This window comes from Myripristis murdjan, chromosome 9, assembly GCF_902150065.1.
Source record: "Myripristis murdjan chromosome 9, fMyrMur1.1, whole genome shotgun sequence".
In the NCBI taxonomy this organism is placed as follows: Eukaryota; Metazoa; Chordata; class Actinopteri; order Holocentriformes; family Holocentridae; genus Myripristis; species Myripristis murdjan.
This window is the reverse complement of record NC_043988.1, coordinates 36,303,043-36,325,216: the sequence shown is the minus strand read 5'-3', so window position 1 is coordinate 36,325,216 and position 22,174 is coordinate 36,303,043. Positions and strand designations below refer to the sequence as shown.

Genomic DNA, 22,174 nt, shown 5'->3' with positions numbered 1-22,174 from the left:
GTAAATTTGCACATTGCCCTCATCTATGCACATTGTATACATCGATGCACACTGGTTTTATTGGTTTTTTGCACATTGTTTTTTTTGCACATTGGGTACTTAGATCGTTAGATCTCGAGGGTCATCTTTTATTCTTTATTTTTAATTTACTTATTCTTTATTTTTGATTTACTTAATCTTGTACTCTGTGGATACTGCTGAAAACTGTGAATTTCCTTCGGGATGAATAAAGTATCTATCTATATAACTATGAAGTTAAAAAAAAAAAAACTCGAATGAATTGAGCTGAAAGCGCCGCCCCTCGGGCACGCCCCGTGTTTATAAGCCAACAACCTCGCGGACGTTACGTTACAAATCAGAGCGGAGGAATTTGGAGAAAGCGAAAGCCCGAGCCGAGCCGAGTCGAGCCGAGCCGAGTGGATCCGAGCCGAGCCGAGCCGCGCCGCGCCGCGCCGCCTCCATCAGTCCCAGCAGCCCAGCGGCCAGCGGGGCCACTCTAGCCGGCAGGAGCACCGCAGAGACGCCGCTGTTCCCCCACACGGCGGACACCCTGGAAGTGACGGAGCGGCCGCAGACGGATGGACGGCAACACGGACTTCATGTGAACATCGTGACGGCAAGATGTGAAATGAACCCGGAGAAAACAGCGACGGAGGCCAACGACATCATGTTGGTCCGGGGCTCGGTAAGCGGAGTTAGCACCGCCGGCTAATGACGCGCCCGCACCGCGATGCTAACTTTAAAAAACAGGGCGATAAACGGCGGACAGCTGGTGTGGCTCTTTAGACAGACGGCCGAAAGACCACCGGGACATCACGGACAGGTCGCCGGCCAACAGGTTAATCTGCTGGGGCAGTCACATTAGCGTCGGCGGCTAATCAACCGCCGCTGAGTTATGCTAGCTAACGGCTCAGGAAGCTAGCTAACGTGAATGAGAATTACCGAGCAGCTAAACTGGAAAGCAGAGCTCTGCAAGCCTCCTCCTCATCCAAGAGCCGGTCTAACTAAATGAAAGTGGCCAAGAGCTGCTCGTGTCTTATATGACTTATATTTATTCACGTAGCGTATCAAACTACTCATCAATCAACTTTAAAAAAAAAAAAAAAAAAAAAACACGCCAGCATCAGGATCAGGTCCCTTCCTGATCCCCGAGCGGGGGCTGGGCGAGAGTCTCAGGAGAATAATTAACTTCTCACAAACTGAAAAGGAAATGAGAAATATATAAAAAATATATCCTATAGAGTTCGTACAAAAGTGTGTGCGTTATGTATAAACACGTGCAACATTAAATACAGAAACAGGAAATTGAGCATATGTTAAAAAAAATGAAAAAAGAAAAAAAAAAAGAATACGCGCATATACACCATGTTCATACGAGGATATTGCACTGTTGAGTTGTTGTCAAGTCCTACAGGTGTGAATTATTGCACAGTTTAAATGATTAAACAGTTAAATTGTCACCGGATAAATGAAGCAGGTTTTTGCACGTTTCCAAAAATGTTATCTAAAGCCCGTATTTTGTATAAAAGAAAAAAAAAACAAAAAACAATGCACATGGAAAGGCATGTGATATGTGTTTTCTGAATCCAAGTTTAAATTTCAGTGTATCAAATTTGCCTGAACACATCATATCAGATAAAAATTCACAGAAGACTTTTCAAACCTACTCATTAGTACATTTGACAAATCCTTTCCCTTCTCGTATCAAAAGCTCATTGTCATTTTACAGTCCACAGGTGTGTGACAAGAGCGTTCACTCGTTCTCTGCTCCGTCTGAAAAACCTGTCAGAAATGTTGCATCAATTCTTGGCGATACAATATTACCACACAAAATATTGTGATACTATCCTGTGTCAGGTTTTTTTTTTTACACACACCCCAAATAGTTGGGTGGGACATCTTGTGTATTGGATTGGATAGACTGCTCAGTGCCTATGCAGGGGTGGGAACCATGTGTGATTTCACTGATCACCTTCAAGCAGAGAGGAGGAACTACTCAGAGAAATCAGGAAAATTGATTCACTTGAGTATCGCGATTCTTTTCTTTAAACAATTTTCCTTTTTTTTTTTTTTTTTTTTTTTTTGTTACTGAACTGATTCAAAGTAAAATTCGGCTAAAGTTTGGTGAACGGAAATCTGTCATGTCTGTTTTCAGCAGAGTCCCTTGACCTCTGACCTCCAGCTTACTGAATGAAAATGGGTTCTCTCCCCTCTGCAGACATGCCCACCTTCTGCTAATCCCATGCAGTTTGGGCCCCAAACCCTGCAGTCCACATGTGTTCTTGTGGCCTGTTGTAAAATGGTGTGTGTGTGCAGACTGGGGCCTAAACAGTCTTGGAGCTGCATCAGTTGGCTTTGACTGGAAAGCTGAGACTCTTGTGGATTCAAGGAGCCACATTTGATTCCTGTGTGATGATGTTGGCCCCCATAGCAGCCATTTCACTGCAGGCAGAGACTTTTGTCCAACTGGACGTCGCTGGAGAAAATGACCTCTAGTGACCTCTAGGAGAATCACAGCCTCATCAAACTTTACAGACACACACACACAAAAAAAAAAATCCCCAAAATTGTAAATGGAATCAAAATACTTTAGACTCCCACTACATATCAAATCAACGCTCAAGTATCATGATAGTATGGAATCAGGAGATCAACAGATCGTCCCAGTGCTAGAAATCAGCTGATCAGAAGTGTGTGATTGGAGTGAAAAGCTGCAGCCTCTCGGCACCTGTTTCCCCTCGCTGCTGTGGATCGAGGACAGGCCGATCTGTGGTCTGGTTGCTCCGGTTTGCAGCATTTAGAGCTAAAGAGCAGATGAAGTTTTGAGATGTAAGTTAAAAAGAAGAATTAGAAGAATTATATATTTTTAAATGAAGCTGTATTCCCCTTTTTAAAAAGGTAAACATGAACTGTAGATTACGCTGTTAAAAGGTGCCACGGGAAAGCATGAACATGACAGATTCTCCTGTTGTCACCAAGTCTTCAGGTGAACTTGAGGCAGGTAGAGGGAGGGTTGTTTTCTTCTTGCTTTCACTTCAGAAAGCACTGTTATTTTGAAACTGAAATTATAATTTGTGAGCCAGGTGTAAAGGATGTGTTTTGTTTGGTAAACTGAAAGTCAGTGTGATGCATTTCCACGATGGTGAGTTTTCCTGAGGTGGTGGCAAGACTCCAGCCAGAGCCAGTCGATATGTGAGAAGAAGCGGCGGGGTTCACAAAGCCCTGGATGTTGCCTTGTAAGCATTTCACCGAGGCAGAGGCAGCTAATAAGTGCAACGGTAGAATACGTCTAAATCACCGGATCACCAAAAAGACAAGCGGCCAGCGGTCAGGAGGCCAGGGGGTCAGAGACGAGGTGAAATCCATCAAATTTCCACAGATAAATAGTTAATGTTGCCGGCGCTCTCCTCTCTCTCTCTCTCTCTCTCTCTCTGTGCAGCACGGCCGCGGCCGAGCCAAAGTGACTCATGCGGTGGTGGTGATCTTCCTGGAGTTCTTCGCCTGGGGCCTGCTGACCACGCCCATGCTGACCGTGAGTTCACACTGACCCCCGCACATCCACACGCCGCCTCTTACGTCAGAGTTCACCCGCTGTTTTACTGCTCTCCTGAAACGGGAAAGTGATAGTTGTACGGATGGAGCACCTCCTCCAGGTTTGACCCGTCAGCTGCCTCCCTGTGTAGAGAGCGAGCGCTGCGCCGGGACGGTGCTTCACCAAAACGAACGAGGTGGATCTGGGTCAGCGGACAACACAGTCCTAGCTGAAAAAATGTTAAGGATGCACAACAGCACACGTTTGTTTGGGATTCCCTAGATGCACTTTTTCCAGCCTTCTCACTTCCAAACTGCTGGAACTACTTTTTGTCTCTGTATCCCTACGCAGCTGCTCCCCTCAGTGCTGTGTGTCCGTTTACACACCTGGTGGCTGAAGCTGCTGCTCAGTGATACGTAAACAAAGTAGTTCCACCAGGTAGCAAGCAGGAGGGCTGGAAACAAGCGTTTTTTTTTCAAACTGCGATCAAGAATTTTCAGCTCAGATTTCCAAAACGTGAAACGACTTTAGGGCTGAGTGAGTTTCAGGTGAGGTTTGATTAATCCACACAACCGCTAGCTGGAACTAAATCACGTCACCCTCCAGTTTAGATTATGTTACCGTTTAAATCTGGAATCATAAAATTGCGGCAGATCAGACGCCATCGTTTGTTTGCCAGCGATCGTCCCGCCCCTTCTCGTTGGTGATTGGCTGCTGGATCTGAGGCTGACAGTGATGAGTGCTGCTCCGCTCCAGTCGGGACGGGTGCTTGGTGTTCTGCGTCGCCTCAGAAAAACGTGAACGCCAACAGCGATCGATGTGGAAAAGCAGTGAGGGTGACGTCAGCGAAACGTCATCTGGGGAGCGTTCACCTGGAGAAACAAGAAAATGATTAATAATTTAAAATAATGTCGCACTCCAAATGATGTGTCATTTTGAACCAAAGTGTCAGATAAAGTTGTGGGTGTTGATTGATATAATCACACACATCAACACATTGATAATATTTTCATGTTTATGCACATTTAAATAATGCGCGGTAATATCGTCACGTCATCAGTATCGGCTGATATCAGTTTAAAATTGAAAAACAGTTTTTACCTGAAATGAAGGTTTCTGCAGATGTGACATGCTGATATGTGAAATAGATCAAATCTGCTCTGGTTGTGTTGCTCAGGGACAGAATCATCCAAGCCTCTTTCAGCAGGATGAAAATGTTGTAATACATGACATATTTATTTTTAAATATCACCTCATGTGAAGTAGTTTTCTTATTTTACCCAGTGAATGTGCACATTCTGAAAAGTGTTGTGCATCTTCCAGTGGGCCTTCACAGTAAGAGCTTTAATAATAAAATGTTAATTCCACTACAGCAATTAGGTGGAAAAATATATGTGCATATATCTGTATCAGTATCGGCCAGAGGAGTTGTGATATATCAACATATCAGATATCTGCAAAACATAAAAATCCAATATTGTGCATCCCTAATATAAAGGTTTGGCAAAAATCACATGAACGTTTTAATATTTTTAAGTCAAAATAAAACTTTTGACACAGAAACGCTCGTTCCCTCTGAAACTGTGCTTTGTGTTGTGTGTCGTGGTGACGTCGGTCAGAAACAGCACATTGTTCCTGCCGACTGCAGGTAGCTCTGCTCACCTGGTCCGTGCTGCAGGGGCGCTCACACACGAGTGTGTTTGCATCATTAAGCAGCTGGACCTTGTGGTCACCGCGGTAACTGAGCCCGGCCGGTGTTTGGCTGCAGGTCAGCGCCGCGCCGCGCTCCTGCTCGCCTCCTGCAGGTCAAACAGGAGCTCTGCTGCGTTTTTAATGAGCCTCACTTTGCTTCCAGCTTGATTTAATTAGTCGCATTAACTCTGTTTTGAGGACACGGCCCGGGCAGCAATCTGACTCATGTGACGAGTGTGTCCCGTCCTGTACGGGACGGGGTGCTGCTGATACACCAGTTTGTATCATGAGGACGACAGCGGGTGTGTGTGTGTGTGATGGGTGTGTTAATGCTTTGATACTTTTAACTCACACATGTCTTTGTTAGCCACACCTTTGTGTTTCCTGGGGAATGCATGTTCATCAAAATACCACAGAATACCTTCACACCTGAGCAGAGTGTAAGCAGTGTGTGTGTGTGTGTGTGTGTGTGTGTGTGTTACACGTGTGCTTCCTTATGTCTGATATGTAATTTAAAGGCCACCCAACGTGATGTGTCAGTCTCATTGTGCTGGTTTAGTGAAGACAGACTCATAAATCTTGTTAAGAGTCCATCATGTGGAAAGTGCAGCTCTGTTTGAAGCTGTCAGCTAGAATCTGAGCAGCGTTCACAAAATGTCTTGAAAAATAAAATGTGACTTTGATTCCTTTTCACTCCATCAGCAGGATACAGTGAACATACAAACGTTCTGCAGTATTGAAATTGAAATGTAATCTAATTCCATTCAACCAGTCTAATTTGAAAAAAAAAAAAGATTGTATGGGAAAGTTACAGAGGCGTTGGAGACTGAACCCACATGATGATGATGATGATGATGATGATGATGATGATGATGATGTTGTTGTGTTCCTGCAGGTCCTTCATGAGACGTTCACTCAGCACACCTTCCTGATGAACGGCCTGGTGCAGGGCGTCAAGGTGAGGCTTGGCAGAGCAGACGGGCTTCAGCGTAAAGCAGAAATGTGTCTGAAAATGAGAGTACTTAAAGGAATACTCCAGTGTTTTAGAAAAAGACCTCAGAGCAGCTCTGAAGCTGTCTGAGTCACACAGCGGATCATGAGGATCTGAAATCCACGTCTTGGAACTTCAAAAGACAAACTGGAGCGGTTTGAGAAGTGAATCTGGTGGATCCTCGTCCACCTTCAGCGGTGTGAGGATCACTGAGACAGACAGGAGGTTACAGTCCCACCATCTGTCTTCTCCTGAAACTGCTCACATTAAAAAAAAAAAATCCAAGATGTGTACTACAAACCCACCTGGTCCATTTGACACCACATTAAAAAATTAACCTGAGTTTTAAAGCTGCTTCAAAACACCTGTGAGGGCGGGAGAGTGCTGAGTGTCAAAATCAAGAAAAAAATATCACTCTTGTTTAATATGTACTTTGTAGGCACTTATGTGTGTGTGTGTGTGTGTGTGTGTGTGTGTGTTCTTTGTGTGTTCAGGGCTTCCTGTCATTCCTATCTGCTCCTCTGATTGGAGCGCTGTCAGACGTCTGGGGCAGGAAGTCCTTCCTCCTCATAACGGTCTTCTTCACCTGTGCACCCATCCCGCTCATGAGGATCAGCCCATGGTAAGACTGTGTGTGTGTGTGTGTTTTAGTGTTACACAGGTGGACAGCTGTGCAGTCTCTCTTTAAACCCAGCCATCACTTTACAGCCAACCAAATGTTTTGACCACGAATATTTAAAAAAAAAAAAAATCAGTCATACCGCTGTTTCCATTTCCTTGGCAACGACAAACCTCTCACTCCATCAGTCAGAGGAAAGTCGTCACGACCAGCAGCGACACACAGACGGACGGTTTGAGAGGTCTGACCAAAGAGCGAGCCTTCACACCTCCTTATTTATCTAGTTTGTCTTCAGGATACCGACCTGAGCGCTCGTACAGGGTCAGACCCTTCCCCACTTTGACGATCGCTGTTTTCTGATTTCTGAGGAGAAAGTTGAGAATTCCCTGTGATAGAACAGACTCGTTCAGTCTCCGCCAGGCCGAAGCAAGAGTCGGCGTGAAACGGGGCCGATATATCGACGTTATATCGATGTCATGATATGAGGCTGGGTGTGTTGTGGGATTTTGGATTTCGTAAAATCAAAGTCTGTGAGAGAGGGCCAGTTCCTCTGCAGGAGTGTACGGCTGAGTGGGGGAGACATTCATTTACTGAACACACAAATGTTACTGTAGTCAGATCGACTCATGCCGTCATGGTGGGGAAGTCAGATTATAATCCCACTAATTTACGCATTGACACAGTTGGTGATTTTTTTCCCAGCATTCCTTGCAGCTTCAGCTGTGTTGCTTTTTGCCTGGATTGTTGATTTATATTCCTCGTGTTTATTTCAGATTATTGTTTGCTCCTCCGCCGTTGTAAAGTATGCGGCTCAGGTGGATTTTTCCTTGTCTGTGATTGGTCGCATGCAGCAAACTCCGCCCTTTTTATGTGAGCGCGCACAGATCTACATTGGAAAAGCCTGGGTTGAATTAGCGAGTTGATAACCGGCTTTATGGTGCAGAAAATCCGGAGTGCGGATGTCTGGTTAAGTGAAGCCAGATAAGAAAGAGAAAGCCCGGCTGTGTTAATCCAGCTTTATGGTGCAGGCCCCACTCGTCATCCAAGTACAGGGTTGAAACCAGTCGTGTTTTTGTGATTAAACCATCGCAAAATTCCAGACGGTGTTTGATGCCTTTGAAAAAAATCACGGCAAATTCTCATTGTTGATGCAAACAAAAAGTGCTTCGTGCTGCTAATTTCAATTTGTGGTTTTCAGCGTAAAACTTGGTGAAGTGATTTCATCAGCGTGGAGATAAAAGCGATAGCGGTGAATACCGGTCATTGTCATTGTGATACGAAATTTTCATGGCGTTTCATCTGCAGTCACGTATTAAACGGATGTAAGTGAGTGTGAACAGACAGGCTGTTTTAAAGCGGAAAAGATAGAGTTTGAGTGAGAGGACATGACATTTATTGTTAGTTATTATCATTATTGTTCACAATCTTGGCTTCTCAGGAGACGAGCAATCATGCAGCTTTTTTTTTTTTTTTTTTACTGCGTGTATTTCTAGATAATGCACGTGCTTTTTTTCTTTTTCTATTTGTCATGATTTCACTGATGTGTATAATATCCATCAGTGAGATAAAGCTGGTGGTCGGGGCCCAGCAGGAGTTTCATTTAAATGAAATGTTCGTCCAGACGTTCAGACCTGGAAGAAGCAGGACAGGCTGCAAGTTTGATGGTTCAGGATCTGACCGGACTCGTCCTTGGCTCGGCTGTGGGAGAGACTCTGGAGCCTTTGTGTGTGTGTGTGTGTGTGTGTGTGTGTGTGTGTGTGTGTGTGTGTGTGTGTGTGTGTGTGTGTGTGTGTGTGTGTGTGTGTGTGTGTGTCTCACGAGTCCAGGCAGACAGTGTGAACAGTCACATGCTGCTCATGTGAGAGGCTGAGGCTGAGAAACAGACGGCGAGCTGCAGCACAGACCGAGAGCCACCCTGCAGGAACTAAACAGAAAAACAAATCTCATCGGTGATGTTTCAACATATGGATGAAAAAAACCCTCATTATCTCATCCTGCCGCCAGATTTTTTACCTTGTTTGAGGAAAAAAAAAAAAAAGATTTTACACACTAAGTTTGAGACTAAAGCATTATATTTTTCTTTTCAAACATGAGACTGAATGACTTGTTACAATGGAGTTTTTTTTTTTTTTTTTTTCCAGCGGATACATTTATCTTTATTGATTTTCTATTGATCGCTGGTGACACCACAAAGAACCTGATCAGCAGAATGTCCGTCAGATATTTTCATTGGTTCCTGTTAGATCTATGAGACGTGAGCAGGAAAACGGCTCCTCCCTCCAAAAAATGTGTTCTGATGTCGCGTTGCCTCAATAATTCAACTGTCCTTTGAAGGTACCCGCTTTAAAATGAGCTTTTCAAATCTGCATTCTGGTGATGTCATCACCTGTGTTAAGAAAGGAAGCCAAACTGAGTGACTGTCAACTCAGACATCATTACAGGCAAGAAAACCTTCATTCACATTTATAGAAATAACTTAGAATAATAACAATAATGTTTATTTGTACAGCACTTATCAAAACCAGCGTTATAAAGTGCTTTACAACAGATAAATACAAACACAACAATAAAACAGTAATTTAAAAAACAGGCATAGGGAATAATAACATGTAAAAGACAATGGATCATTAAAACCATTAATGAAACAATAAAGGTAAAGAGTAAAAACAATGTAATGAAAACTTACAATGGATTTAAAATAAAGCAGTGCAGCAGCAGAAATAATGAGGTGCAGTGTAGCACGGCAGGTAAGATTGAAAGTGAGCATAAAAATAACAGAATCATCAGAAAGCCTGACACTGAAAATCATTTTTAAGTGATTTTAAAGAAGATGCCCATGTAGCAAGCCCCAGTTTCTCAGGCAGGACGTCCCACAGCCCGAGGTCCCCTGCAGTCCTGTTGTTTTGAACTCAAGGGTGTAAAGAAAAGGGGGATGAAAGTAACATCTTCAAAAGTGATGAGTAATGATTGCAACATTTAAAAACGTGTTCAAGTCCTTGTTATGGCAAAAACTCATCGGATTACTGTAACTTTTTACCGAGGAACTCGTTACCCCCAGCGCTGATGGTGATGACGAGTAACCAGCCAATCACATCACCTCCTCAACACGACCGCGTCAGGCTAAGATTCACTAACTACTGCTCTGCCAGAATTAACCAAGAGAACATGCCGGCCTTCACTTTCAAATTCAAACTTATACGTCTCATACACACACACACACACACACACAGCACAATGCCTTATTTACCTGTCCAGCTTACTTAACACAACAGTAAACACAGCAATAATTTAATAGGAGGCAATAATTTAAAAGGATTATGCTTTATTACACCCAAAAAAGTGCTGAATCGTGCAAAATGGGAACTAACTTGTTTGTGCAAATAGTCCAGCCTGTGTGTGTGTGCGTGTGCGTGTGCGTGTGCGTGTGCGTGTGTGTGTGTGTGTGTGTGTGTGTGTGTGTGTGTGTGTGTGAGGGGCATCACTTCCTGTTGACACCGAGACGAGGACGGCTTGGTGTGTAGAAGCTTCACACGGCTCTGCTGGCTTGTATGTGAAAAGTGTGTGACCGCCGTCTCTTCCCTGTGTGTGTGTGTGTGTGTGTGTGTGTGTGCAGGTGGTATTTCGCTCTGATCTCGGTGTCGGGGATCTTCGCCGTGACCTTCTCGGTGATCTTCGCCTACGTGGCCGACATCACAGAGGAGCATGAGAGGAGCACGGCGTACGGCCTGGTAATGTAGCCGCACACCAAACACACACACACACACACACACACACACACACACACCCTCACTTAACCTGCCGGGCCGCCGGCCAACTCGTTTAGAGCAGTTAGAGAGTTTATTTCTGCTCATGCAGCTGAGCCTCTGCCAAAATGTTGACAATTCAGACAAATCTGGGATTTCCCTGCACGTATACATGTTTTTCTCAAATTTGATTGAAGACCACGTTTTGCCGTTGATTCCATTTTTATTGCCCAGTTTTGTGATTCCTGTGTTTTCTGAGGGCCGAACGCTCAGGGCAGCTCACAGTAACAAAAAGCCACGTTTCTGTTTTGTTTTGAGGAAAGACTTGAGTTGGCAAACTACTCAGATTTGTGGCTCACCTGTCCCGCCTGCTAGTCATGTGACTCAGAAACATGTAGCCTACACACACACACACACACACACACACAGATAAGCTGTGCTCGATTGAATGCAAGGCGCCTTACATCAACAGGCAGCTCGCTATGGAGAAAAAAAAAACAACAGTAACAAAGTCTTTGGCTGGAAGAGTTTTAATATCCGGTGCTTATGGAAAACCTTCGTTTTCTATTGATGTGCTGTTTGAGCTCTCACTTCAATCATATGGGAAGGGCTTTGAACAGCCAGCTTAAACACAATGTTTCTCAGAGCACCATGGGATATCGTTCAGATGAAAAACACAACACAAAGAAACACAAACAACAGGAGTTTGTCGAGGAAAAGCCTGTCAGCACACTCCACCTCAGAGTGAGCTGCAGTGTGTGTGTGCACTGTGCAGAGGAGGCAGTGTGTGTGTGGACTGTGCAGAGGAGGCAGTGTGTGTGTGCACTGTGCAGAGGGGGCAGTGTGTGTGTGGACTGTGCAGAGGAGTGTATTGTGGCTGCATAATGGAGCTGTGCAGCGCTCACTCCGCTCACATTTCCTGCCATTATGGTGCTGAGCGGTAAACATGAGTCACTGGACAGGACAGGAAGTTAGAGGAGAAATCAGACCGCTCACCCTCAACCTCCTCCCCTTCACCTGCTGTTTGACCACATTTCCCAGAATGCCTGGACAGCGCCCAGAGGATGGCGTGCACGTGCAGGTGGTGATGGCACAGGGAGTTTTTCCTGTTGAGGGAAAGTGAGACGTGAAGCAGCTGGAAGAGTTTTACTTTTCCCCGCACCGCTAGCAGATCCTGTTCAGACGCACGCAGAGGCCGCACTGTTGCATTCTGGGCTTTCTGCTGCTCTCCTGGGTCTCTGCAGGCCCTTCTCGTTTCTCAGTTTTCCTCAGCTTGTGACCCGGAAATCGACCCCGTGGCTGCCATCGTGAAGGACGTCTGAGGTCGTTTAAACGAGGAGGGAGGAGACACAGCTGGATCCTCGCTGCCTCTCTCTTTCCAGCTCTAGTTTTTAAAATTAAAAACATATAAAATCTCCTTGTGAAGGGAATTTTAGCTTTTTGACAGGAACCGGCTCGTATGGCTCCGTTCCTTTTCAGGAGCCAATCAGAAGACGAGCAGTATTAATGTGTTGAATATCTTAATGATTTTTTTTTTTTTTTTTTCATTCTTAAGCACTGATTTTAATTTTGTATGGTTTTATTACGGTGCTCTTTAGGGATGTCAGACGATCGGCTCGGGACATCACTAGCACTACTCTCTTTGATTTTTAAATTTCAGGCTTCAGACTCTCAGCTGAGCGATGCGGAGCGGCAGGTCGTTCCTCTGCAGCTGAAACAGGATCAGTCCTGCAGAGGCGGCTGTGCTTCGTTATCCTCTCTTTGGTTCCTCGATGGTCTGTTCTGTTTCACTGTAACTACACCTGGGAACAAATCACCACCACGTTTCATCAGAGACAGTTTAATATATATTAGAAATACTATTACAATGCCTGGTTTCTGTTGGCGCAAACAGCAAAAACTCTCTCGCCCAGCCAGAACCCTGACGGTAACCATGTGGGCGTATTTACCCAGAACTCCACTGGGATTCATAATCAGCAGGTCAGCAACGATTAAAAAAAAAAAAAAAAAAAAACGTGATGTGGCATAAGTGTTGTCTTTCTCTGGTTGCATTACAGTAAATCTTTTTTTTTTTTTTTTAAGATTGTTGCAGCTGTTTTAATTTTTGTTTCTATCTTCTTGGACATCACATCTGCATTACTGATGATTGTTGAGCATAAATCTCTTGTGTGTGAACATCACCAGCAGTCATCCCGACTATATCGTCACAATATCGATATCAAGGTGTTTGGTCAAAGATATCATGATATGTGATTTTTTTAAAAATTTTTCCCCGTATCACCCAGCCCTCGTTGGCACCAAAGATCTGTTTAAAAGAATCAGTTTGTTCATGAACAGCACAACATTAAAATCTCCACCTCCTTTACATGTGGAGACAGCCAGGGCACCGCTTCATGAATATTTGGATGATAGTTCACGTCTTACATCTTTTCAAATGATAATTATCACCATTGTTAATTATTTTTGGTAACAGAAACGCTGAGCGGAACAGCTGTCACGTCCACGGAGGGCTGAGACAAACACGGCGTGTTCCCTCAATTTATTGTCTTCAGCAGTGGAAAGAAAGTTTATTTTGAGATGATTTGGTTATATCTGAGGCTGCGTTTGTTTGCTGTGTCCATGCCGTTGTAATAAAGTTACTACAGCCACGGCGTTTATTTCTAAAAGGCCAGAGTTAACATCAGGGCAGTCGTGTGAAGGCAGCCGGCCGTGGGCTCATGTCATATTCTGTGAAAACCATGTGACATCAGGATCATTTTTCAAAGAGTGACATAAAAAAACATTTGTGGCAGATTTATTTTCGCAGTGCAAGAAATGGCAGTCACAGATGTTGGTGTTTCTGTCAAATGAGGCTGGAGAGAGTGAGGATTTCTCTTTTGTTACGCAGCTGAGACTTCAGTTCCTCCGTCCTCACCTCCGTTCACCTGGGGGGGACAAAGACGTGAGGAAGGACGGCTGTAAATCACAAGTTTCACCACAATACAAAATCATATTGATTCTTTGAACAATGATGCGATATTTTCCGGTATCACAAAGGCAGCCACGATTCTGTTTCGTGTTTCAGTTCAGAGGCCGGCGATCGATTTGCGTCGATTTGCCCGTTTAACAGCGTCAGTTCCATCTGCATGTTTCCTGACTGTTTATCTCACACTGGCTTTGTTGGCAGCGCGGTGAGGGATTTGTCAGGTGACCTGTCTTTTCTCTGAAATCCAGAATATTTCCACCCTGCTGGTTTAATCCCGAGAGGGCAGCAGTGATCTGCTGTAATCTGCCCGGCGGTGGCGCTGATTGAACGTTAAGGAAGGCATTGTGCTTGAATGGAAGGGGTGACACAGACGTGCCATGGGAATTTCAAAATAAAGGCAGATTTCTAAGATGATGATATGGATTGATATTTTGACTTAGTATTGATACTGGATTGTTGATTATTAGATTGAAATATCGATCCCCCCTGTGAGGAAGAGGATGTTCATACGATGGATTTCTCCCTGTATAGAGGGCTGCTCTGTGTGATTGTGAGGGACCGACACCAAAACCTGACATTTAACGGTGACGCTTTAGATCGCCATATCAAACCGGGGATCTCTGGATGTGGCGTCAGCTCGTCTGTGATTGGCCAGAAGAAACAGACGCCGATACTGCAGGATGCAGCGGGACAGGTTAACCCCTTCCTGTTCCGACGGCCCCAGGAAGGCCCAGGCTCACATTTAAAACTAGAGAGGTATCATATGAGTCAAGCATGTCGTGCTGGGTTGGGAGGGGAGAACCGAGCATGGCTGTGTGTGTGTGCAGACTGGGGCCTAAACAGTCTTGGAGCTGCATCAGTTGGCTTTGACTGGAAAGCTGAGACTCTTGTGGATTCAATGAGCCACATTTGATTCCTGTGTGATGATGTTGGCCCCCATAGCAGCCATTTCACTGTAGAAAATGACCTCTAGTGACCTCTAGGAGAATCACAGCCTCATCAAACTTTACCATAAACTAGAGAGCGAGGCCGTTCAGAGGAGCTCTGCTTCTCCACACAGACTGACAGGAAGGGCCACTTTCTGACACATTAACACAAGAGAACGCTCAACATGCAATCACTGAAAAATGCATTTCTTACATAAATCTCCAAATGTCAAAAGTTTTTGACATTAAATCACAGCATGAATTTTTCTGTGGCGCTCCTCGAGGTCGTGGAACAGGACAGGGTTTACATGTCAGTGTTTGCTGGTTGAATATTCACCTGCCGCTCTTTGGTGTGTGAGTCAGCTCGCTCTGTGAATCAGTCAGTAAAGAATGAAGGAACCGTTCCAGTCGCTGTGCACACTGAGTCACGTTTGAATGTGTTTCAGGCTCACACACACAATGTACATGTGACATGTTCATCTAGGCACTTATATGTATTATTATTATTATTATTGTTCAGAATAATGGCCCACTCATAGCATACACACACACCCACATTAATCTGTGGTTTCTAACATGCCTCCGCTCATGTGATCTGCCATGTGACGCCTGAGGGCTGAACTCGGCACCTGTGTGTTCCACTGAAGACCAGGAGAACCGTTACAGAGGAACTCAGAACCCCCCCCCCTTACTTTAGCCTGCGCCTCTTTCTGTTCAGCACGCTTCCTTCTTGCCGTTTCTCAGTTTAGACTCCATCCGTTCTTCTTCCTCATATCTTCGTCGCCACAGACGCAAACAGAGGAGGTGAGGAGGAAGACGCCCGGATGGAGGAACTGAAGCAACAGCTGTTTCACAAATGAGTGGGTTTTTGCTCAGGCAGGCCTCATTTTAAAGTGGGTCAGTCACAAACGTGTTGCACATGTGCAGCTGTCATTTCTCGCAAGTACTTTTTCCTTTTCGCTCTCTCTCTTTGAAAATCCATTGTGACGTCACAAGGTTTTCTAAATAAAAACAAAACGATATATAACATCAGCCCACTCCCAGCTGAGAGACTCCACAGGCCTCACGGGACTTAATGTGAATTCAGTGGCCCGGTCACAGCCTCAGATATAACTTTTTTTTTTTTTTTTTTTTTTTTTTTCCACAGGCGAGAAAAATAAATTGATGGAATTGGGTGAACATATCTGCATTTCTTACAGCCTTCTGGAAAAGAACATCACACAGATAATAACATGATAAATTTGGCGATATGTAAGACGTCTAAACATCTTCTCTTCTCAGTCTTTTGCAAAACAGCTCTCACACATCAAGCCTGCAGTGACACAAGCACATGTGACCTGCACACACTTCCTGCCTGCACCCAACCGGATGAACACCTCACTCACAGGCTGTAGGGATGTGCGATATGGGCAAAAGTAAATATCATAATATCTTTGCCCAAACACCTCTGTCAATATTGTGATGATATTGTAGGGATGACTTCAAAAGATATTTGATTTTTGCTAAACAATCATCAGTAAGTGGATATGATGACCAAGCAGGTGGAGACAAACAGCTACAACAGTCTTAAAAGTTCAGCAAATTGTATTTCTTTACTATAATACAGCCAACAGTTATTACAGATCATGATATTACATTATCTGAAACCTCAGGTGATGTCTAGTTTCATATCACGGTATCGATGCGGCTCTTCTGGAAACTTGCTTTGAAATTAAGAAAACAGTTCAGTGAAAAGTGTTTGTGAAAACGTCTGAGGCAGAAATAAACCCTGCAGCCGCTGAATCTGCCTCATTTCAGATCGACGACGGTCACTTTAAAAGTTTCTCAGGAGTTTCCAGAGGCGGCGAGTCTCACTGGACGCCCCTAATTTGCATAAAGCAGCCTAGACCTCAACTTTATGCAAATGAGGAGATGCCAGCATGATGCCCCCCGCCTCTTGACATGCAATGCGCCACTACCAGGATGCATTGCACTGCTGCGTCCATAGAGAAGGAATGGGAAGCCTGGGAGTGACAGGTGGACAGTGTATAGTAAGAGAATAAAATGGAAGGGCTTCTGCATCGGAGGCAGCAGGGATGCAGCTTTGTTTGTCTGCTCTGGACGCCTCCGCTCTGCTCGCTGCTCGTTTAATCAACTGAGACGCCCGTAATGAGGGTGGGCACTGATCGATGTCTCAGCCAGAGGAGGCAAAGCTGGGTAAACCCTGCAAAGATCCATGAGCATGGATCTTTGCAATCTGGGATGAAAATCAGCTGATTGGACTTGGTGCTTCCTCCCCGTCTTCCCTCTCAGGTGTCGGCCACCTTCGCCGCCAGCCTGGTGACCAGCCCGGCCATCGGGGCCTACCTGTCCGCCAAGTACAGCGACAGCCTGGTGGTCCTGGTCGCCACGGTGATCGCCGTGGCCGACATCGCCTTTGTGTTCTTCGTGGTGCCGGAGTCGCTGCCGGACAAAATGAGGCTGACGTCCTGGGGCTTCCCCATCTCCTGGGAGCAGGCCGACCCCTTCGCCGTGAGTCTGCACACCACACACACGCACACACACACACACAGACACACAGAGAGCACACATTAAACATGCAATACACTGTTATTTTTAAATTTGGGGGTTTAGTGATTTTTAGTTTAACAGTTAATAGGGTCCTAGGCCAGGTTCATGTCAAATACAAGATTTCCACAAGTTTGATTAGAATGAAATAGCTCAAAGGTGCTGGAAACCTCAAAATATTGTGATAATTTTATTTTAAAAAGAACAGAATCTTCACTCATTCAGGGAGAGAGAGAGAGTGAATGACACAGTTGAGTTGTCATGAGTTATTTCTCCCTGTTGACCTTTAACCTTTTGACCACTAATCTCTGACGTGACCCCAAACCACGCTCTCACCCTGCAGCAGCTTGGCAAACCGTCCTCAGAGAGACGCTGGTTTTCTTCTGGTTTGGCTGGAAACGTAACATTACTTTAATTTTCGGATAAAATGACTTAATCAAAGCTAATTGTTTGATCATTCTCTCAGCGCTGACTCGCGCCATCGCTTTTTATCAGTCGTTTCTCCATGTGACTGTTTTAGTGGCAGGAATGTGTCTCTACATTTGTGCACCGTGTGATTAAAATATATTAAATCACCAGCTTGGTTTCTGCTCTCCGCTGACTGATAAACCCTGATAAACCAAACTGCTGAGCTTTTATCGACTGATTTGATTTGTTCACATCATCGTGTCAAGAATTTTACGGTGAAGAACCAGAGTCAGTTTCAGTAATCACACCTGGCCAGCTGGCTGCTAACCCTCAGGCTTTTAAAATACAACTATAATATAACTACATTTAACTTTATTTTTGGGAGGAGAATTGCCTTTGATTTTTTTAAAAGAAGAAGTTATGATGTAGAAGTTTCAGTTTCATGTTGCTGCTCAGTCGTTGTCGCTGTCTGAGCTCTGGGAGCCGCCCGGTCCCTTCGCTGAGTTCCAGCAGCGTTCGCTCGCTGTGAGCCTGATAAGCTGCCAGGTTTAATCCATTTCTGTCAGGAACCAGCTGGAAAACTGCTGACAGCTAATCTGTGACCTCTGACCTCTGAGGCCGACTCCTCATTAAAGGCTTACGCTGAATGATCTGACTCTCAGCACAGCGGCAGATAAGATCATCTTCATTATCTTTATTTACAGAGCAAAACATTTTATAAGCAGAGAATCGTGCACACATGGATCCAAGTTGTTGAAAAAATCTGCAGGATCAGCGATCAGTCAGTTATCAGACTAAAACCACCGAGAGGAAAAAATCACTCTGGAGTTTTATTTTCATGTGGACAAGAAAATCTTTACACTCTGTTATTGTAAAGTGCTTTGGATAAATGTCATTGTCCCAGTGTCAGTTGATTGATTGATTGATTGATTGATTGGCTGATGTATGGCTGTGTGTTGTGCTCAGTCTCTGCGTCGCGTGGGGAAAGACACCACAGTGCTGCTGATCTGCGTCACTGTGTTCCTGTCCTACCTGCCTGAGGCCGGACAATACTCCAGCTTCTTCCTCTACCTGAGACAGGTGACACACACACACACACACACACACACACACACACGCAGCACTGACAGCACTCCTGTAGGGCTGCAGCTAATGGTTTTATTAGGACTCACACTTTGACACTCCTCCATGTGACATGTTTTCATGCTGATTCGGGGCCGAGTGGCTTCACAGACCCAGTGCCAGCTCTAAACGGATATCAGACCTTGCACTATATTCTCATTTTTAACAGAAATGTGTTTTGCATCGTCATATTCAGTGCCCAGTCACTACCCACTCATCAACTTTCAAGGTGCAGCCCTGAATTTTATTTTGTGGATTAATGCTTTCTTGAGTTGATCATTTATTGAATCATTTAGTGTGTAAAGTGATAAAAATAAATCCAGAGTCTGATGGGAACTGATCAGTGAGTTCTTCCTCCGTCTGACCAGCAGACAAAAGAACTGCAAAGTAATAATTTTATAAAGAAATGAATGGAGAAGAGGAAGAGCGTCTGAATGACACCGGGCGTCAGTCATCAAAGTTTCTGTTGATTGATTAACTGATTAACCAGCTAATCGTTTGAGCACCGGTCTGATCCCAGATCTGTACACAACACGCAACATGAGTCATGCAAACTGAGTCATGAACCTCATAATGCTGTATCGTGAACGCGTTGCCATGGTAACCTGTGGTCAGCAGCTGCGGGTCACATGTAGAAGAAGGCAGGTGGTTCAGTTTGTCCTCTGGTGGCTCTCTCCGTCCTCCAGGTGATCGAGTTTTCCCCGGCAGCCATCGCCGCCTTCATCGCCATGGTGGGCATCCTGTCCATCGTCGCTCAGGTGAGTTCAGGCTCCGCCCAACACACAGGCCGCCAAACCTTCATGGACCATACACACTCAACCAAATACAACTACTAAACTGACTACTACTGTTATGTACTGTTGGTGCTTTCACAAACACTGTCGTCAGTAATGTGGATTTGATGACTGTATAACAGCACAGCTAGAACAGGTGGATAAACTCATTTCTGCACTGTAGCACAGCCTTTAAAACCAGGAAATGACATCACTTATGCCAATCACGATATTACAATACAGTTGTCCCTCGCTGTAACACGGTTCACCTTCCACGGCCTCGCAGTTTCGCAGATTTTTTTTAGTGCAATTTTGCATGCTTTTTTTTTTTTTTTTTTTTTTTTTACTGGACTTATTTTTCTACGAAGGTTTGAACTTTGAGAGTTTAAACAAGAGAGAAAAGTGAGAAAATGTTAATGCCTGTCTGAGAAAAGTGTATAAAGTGTGTAGTTGAGGGGTTTTACAGCCTTAAAACATCTAGAATAACTGTAAAAAAATAAAGCTGACTACTTCGCGGATTTCGCCTATTGCGGGTTATTTTTAGAACGTAACTCCCGCGATAAACGAGGGACCGCTGTATCTGAAATCCCAAACAATATCTAGTTTCGTGTCACGATATCCACATGTTATTGATCCAGCCACACGTAGCCGGGGGGGAGCTCCCTGTCCTCCCTGAAGTTTGTTAAATCTGTCATCTGCATTTTATTTGGGAAAAGATGGGCAATCAGATTTCTGTTGATCTAAAAATAAAAACCAAAAAATGATGGATTCATGTGGCAGAGTGTGAAGAAAATAAGGATAAATCTCACCTCATAATATCCAGGTGAGACTTGCTAGAAAAGTCTAAAGTGTAAATGAGTCTGAGGCAGAACGTGTGACTGCGAAACAACATCTGAGATTAAACTGAGCATCCTCAACCTCAACCACACCGGTGACCTGAACCATGACTAAACAACAATTTCTCTCTCTCTCTCTCTCTCTCTCTCCCCCTCTCTCCCTCTCTCTCTCTCTCTCTCTCCCTCTCAGACTCTGTTTCTCAGCGTCCTGATGCGAACCATCGGGAATAAAAACACAGTCCTGCTGGGTTTGGGCTTCCAGCTCTTCCAGCTGGCCTGGTACGGCTTCGGCTCCGAGCCCTGGTGAGTCCTGCACACTTTGTTGGGTTTTTTGGGTTTTTTTCACTCTCCTGAGCGTTTGTATAGTGTGTATAGTGTGTGTGTGTGTGTGTGTGTGTCCTGTCACTGTCTTTATTCGCTCTCTTCCCTCACACATGCTCACCCTTATGGAGCAACCACAGCTTGGAGCAGCGGTCTGGTTTCAAAATGTCAAACATACATCTTCTATATGTAAGGGTTATATCAGCTTCACCGTTAGAGCCAATAAAAACGTGTCCGTGGGCCATTTTGGGGTCGTGACCCAACGTTTGGGAAACGCTGCAGCAGAGAAACCAGATCAGTGTCGCACGAGGGAGAATAACCCGCTTATTAAAGAGACTGGAGACTGAATGAAACTGATATCTCTGTGTGTGTGTGTGTGTGTGTGTGTGTGTGTGTGTGTGTGTGTGTGTGTGTGTGTGTGTGTGCAGGATGATGTGGGCAGCAGGGACAGTGGCAGCCATGTCATCCATCACCTTCCCAGCAGTGTCGGCCCTGGTGTCGCGCAGCGCCTCACCTGACCAGCAAGGTGAGAACAAGCTGCCATCTGTCTGCCCTGCTCTCTCTCTCTCTCTCTCTCTCTCTCTCTCTCTCTCTCTCTCTCTCTCTCTCTCTCTCTCTCTCTCTCTCTCTCTCTCTCTCTCTCTCTCCTCCAGTGAACTTGACTGTCAGAATATAGACTAAAGCCACAGGAAGTCATATTCCATGCATTTTAGCGGTAGACTGAGCCCCTGCAGTGTGACCGTCATCACTGTTTCCTCTTTCCATCAGACAGTTTACAGTCTGTTGTTTTTTCCTGATTTATTCTTTCTAATTTTCTGTTTGGGCCTGATGAAACTCCTCGTCTTCAGCTTCACTCAAAGCGTCAGGTTCTCCAGATAAATGGAACCAAATGTCAGATCAGTGGTGTGGCTGCCTCTGTGGCCACAGTCGACCTCGCCTCCTTTAAAAACACAGTTATTTTGTCGATGGATCTCGTGTGGAGACAGAAGTAAAAAAGCAGGAGTCTCTCTGTGTGTCTGTGCTCTCAGCGCCCTCTAGTGGTCACAAGTTGCTTAATTTAGCTTTAAGGTTTGCAGGCTCAAACTCTCTGACTCTGGTTGTGTTTGAGTTTGTGTCTGTTCGTTCTGCAGAGCGGCTTCTCTGCTCCCAGTCCAGGTTTTCTTGTTTGAAAATGTTGAGTTCTTGCTGTCAGTGTCAGTGGGAGTCAGCTGTTTTATTCTAATCTGGCCGCTGTTTGTCAGATGAGCTCTTCACTTTGTGAAGGCAGCTGACTGACCAGCAGCAACACGGTCAGTTTATACACACTTTGATTTTAGTTTAGTTGTTTTTTTTTTCTAAGGTCTAGTTTTTATTTTTATTTCTAAAATGTTTTTTCACATCTAGTTTTAGTTTTTAGTCTACTTAGTGAACTAAAATAGCCTTGGCGTGTGTGTGTGTGTGTGTGTGTGTGTGTGTGTGTGTGTGTGTGTGTGTGTGTGTGTGTGTGTAGGTGTGGTGCAGGGCATGATCACAGGTATCAGAGGCCTGTGTAACGGTTTGGGTCCGGCTCTGTACGGGTTCATCTTCTTCCTGTTCAACGTGGAGCTCAATGACATCGAGCCGGTGGCAGGAAGACCGGCGCCACGCCCCGAGGTACACACACACACACACACACACACACACACACACACACACACACACACACACTCTGGGCTGCAGG

The 22,174-nt window shown here is 44.9% G+C and overlaps 1 protein-coding gene across 2 annotated transcripts in view; it reads left to right on the top strand.

Moving 5' to 3' along the window:
- The first annotated feature begins 370 nt into the window (after window positions 1-370).
- Window positions 371-22,174, top strand: part of mfsd14bb (major facilitator superfamily domain containing 14Bb) — a 45,437-nt gene continuing 23,633 nt past the window's right edge. For both annotated transcript variants that reach the window (XR_003928723.1, XM_030059525.1), the window contains exons 1-11: window positions 371-685; window positions 3,440-3,532; window positions 6,120-6,182; window positions 6,710-6,837; window positions 10,448-10,562; window positions 16,761-16,979; window positions 18,390-18,503; window positions 19,232-19,303; window positions 20,345-20,457; window positions 20,904-21,001; window positions 21,965-22,107. Coding sequence is in view for 1 of the 2 variants with exons in the window: in XM_030059525.1 (XP_029915385.1) it covers window positions 629-685; window positions 3,440-3,532; window positions 6,120-6,182; window positions 6,710-6,837; window positions 10,448-10,562; window positions 16,761-16,979; window positions 18,390-18,503; window positions 19,232-19,303; window positions 20,345-20,457; window positions 20,904-21,001; window positions 21,965-22,107 (1,215 nt within the window). In the remaining variant the exon portion in view is untranslated. The remainder of the gene's footprint in view (window positions 686-3,439; window positions 3,533-6,119; window positions 6,183-6,709; window positions 6,838-10,447; window positions 10,563-16,760; window positions 16,980-18,389; window positions 18,504-19,231; window positions 19,304-20,344; window positions 20,458-20,903; window positions 21,002-21,964; window positions 22,108-22,174) is intronic.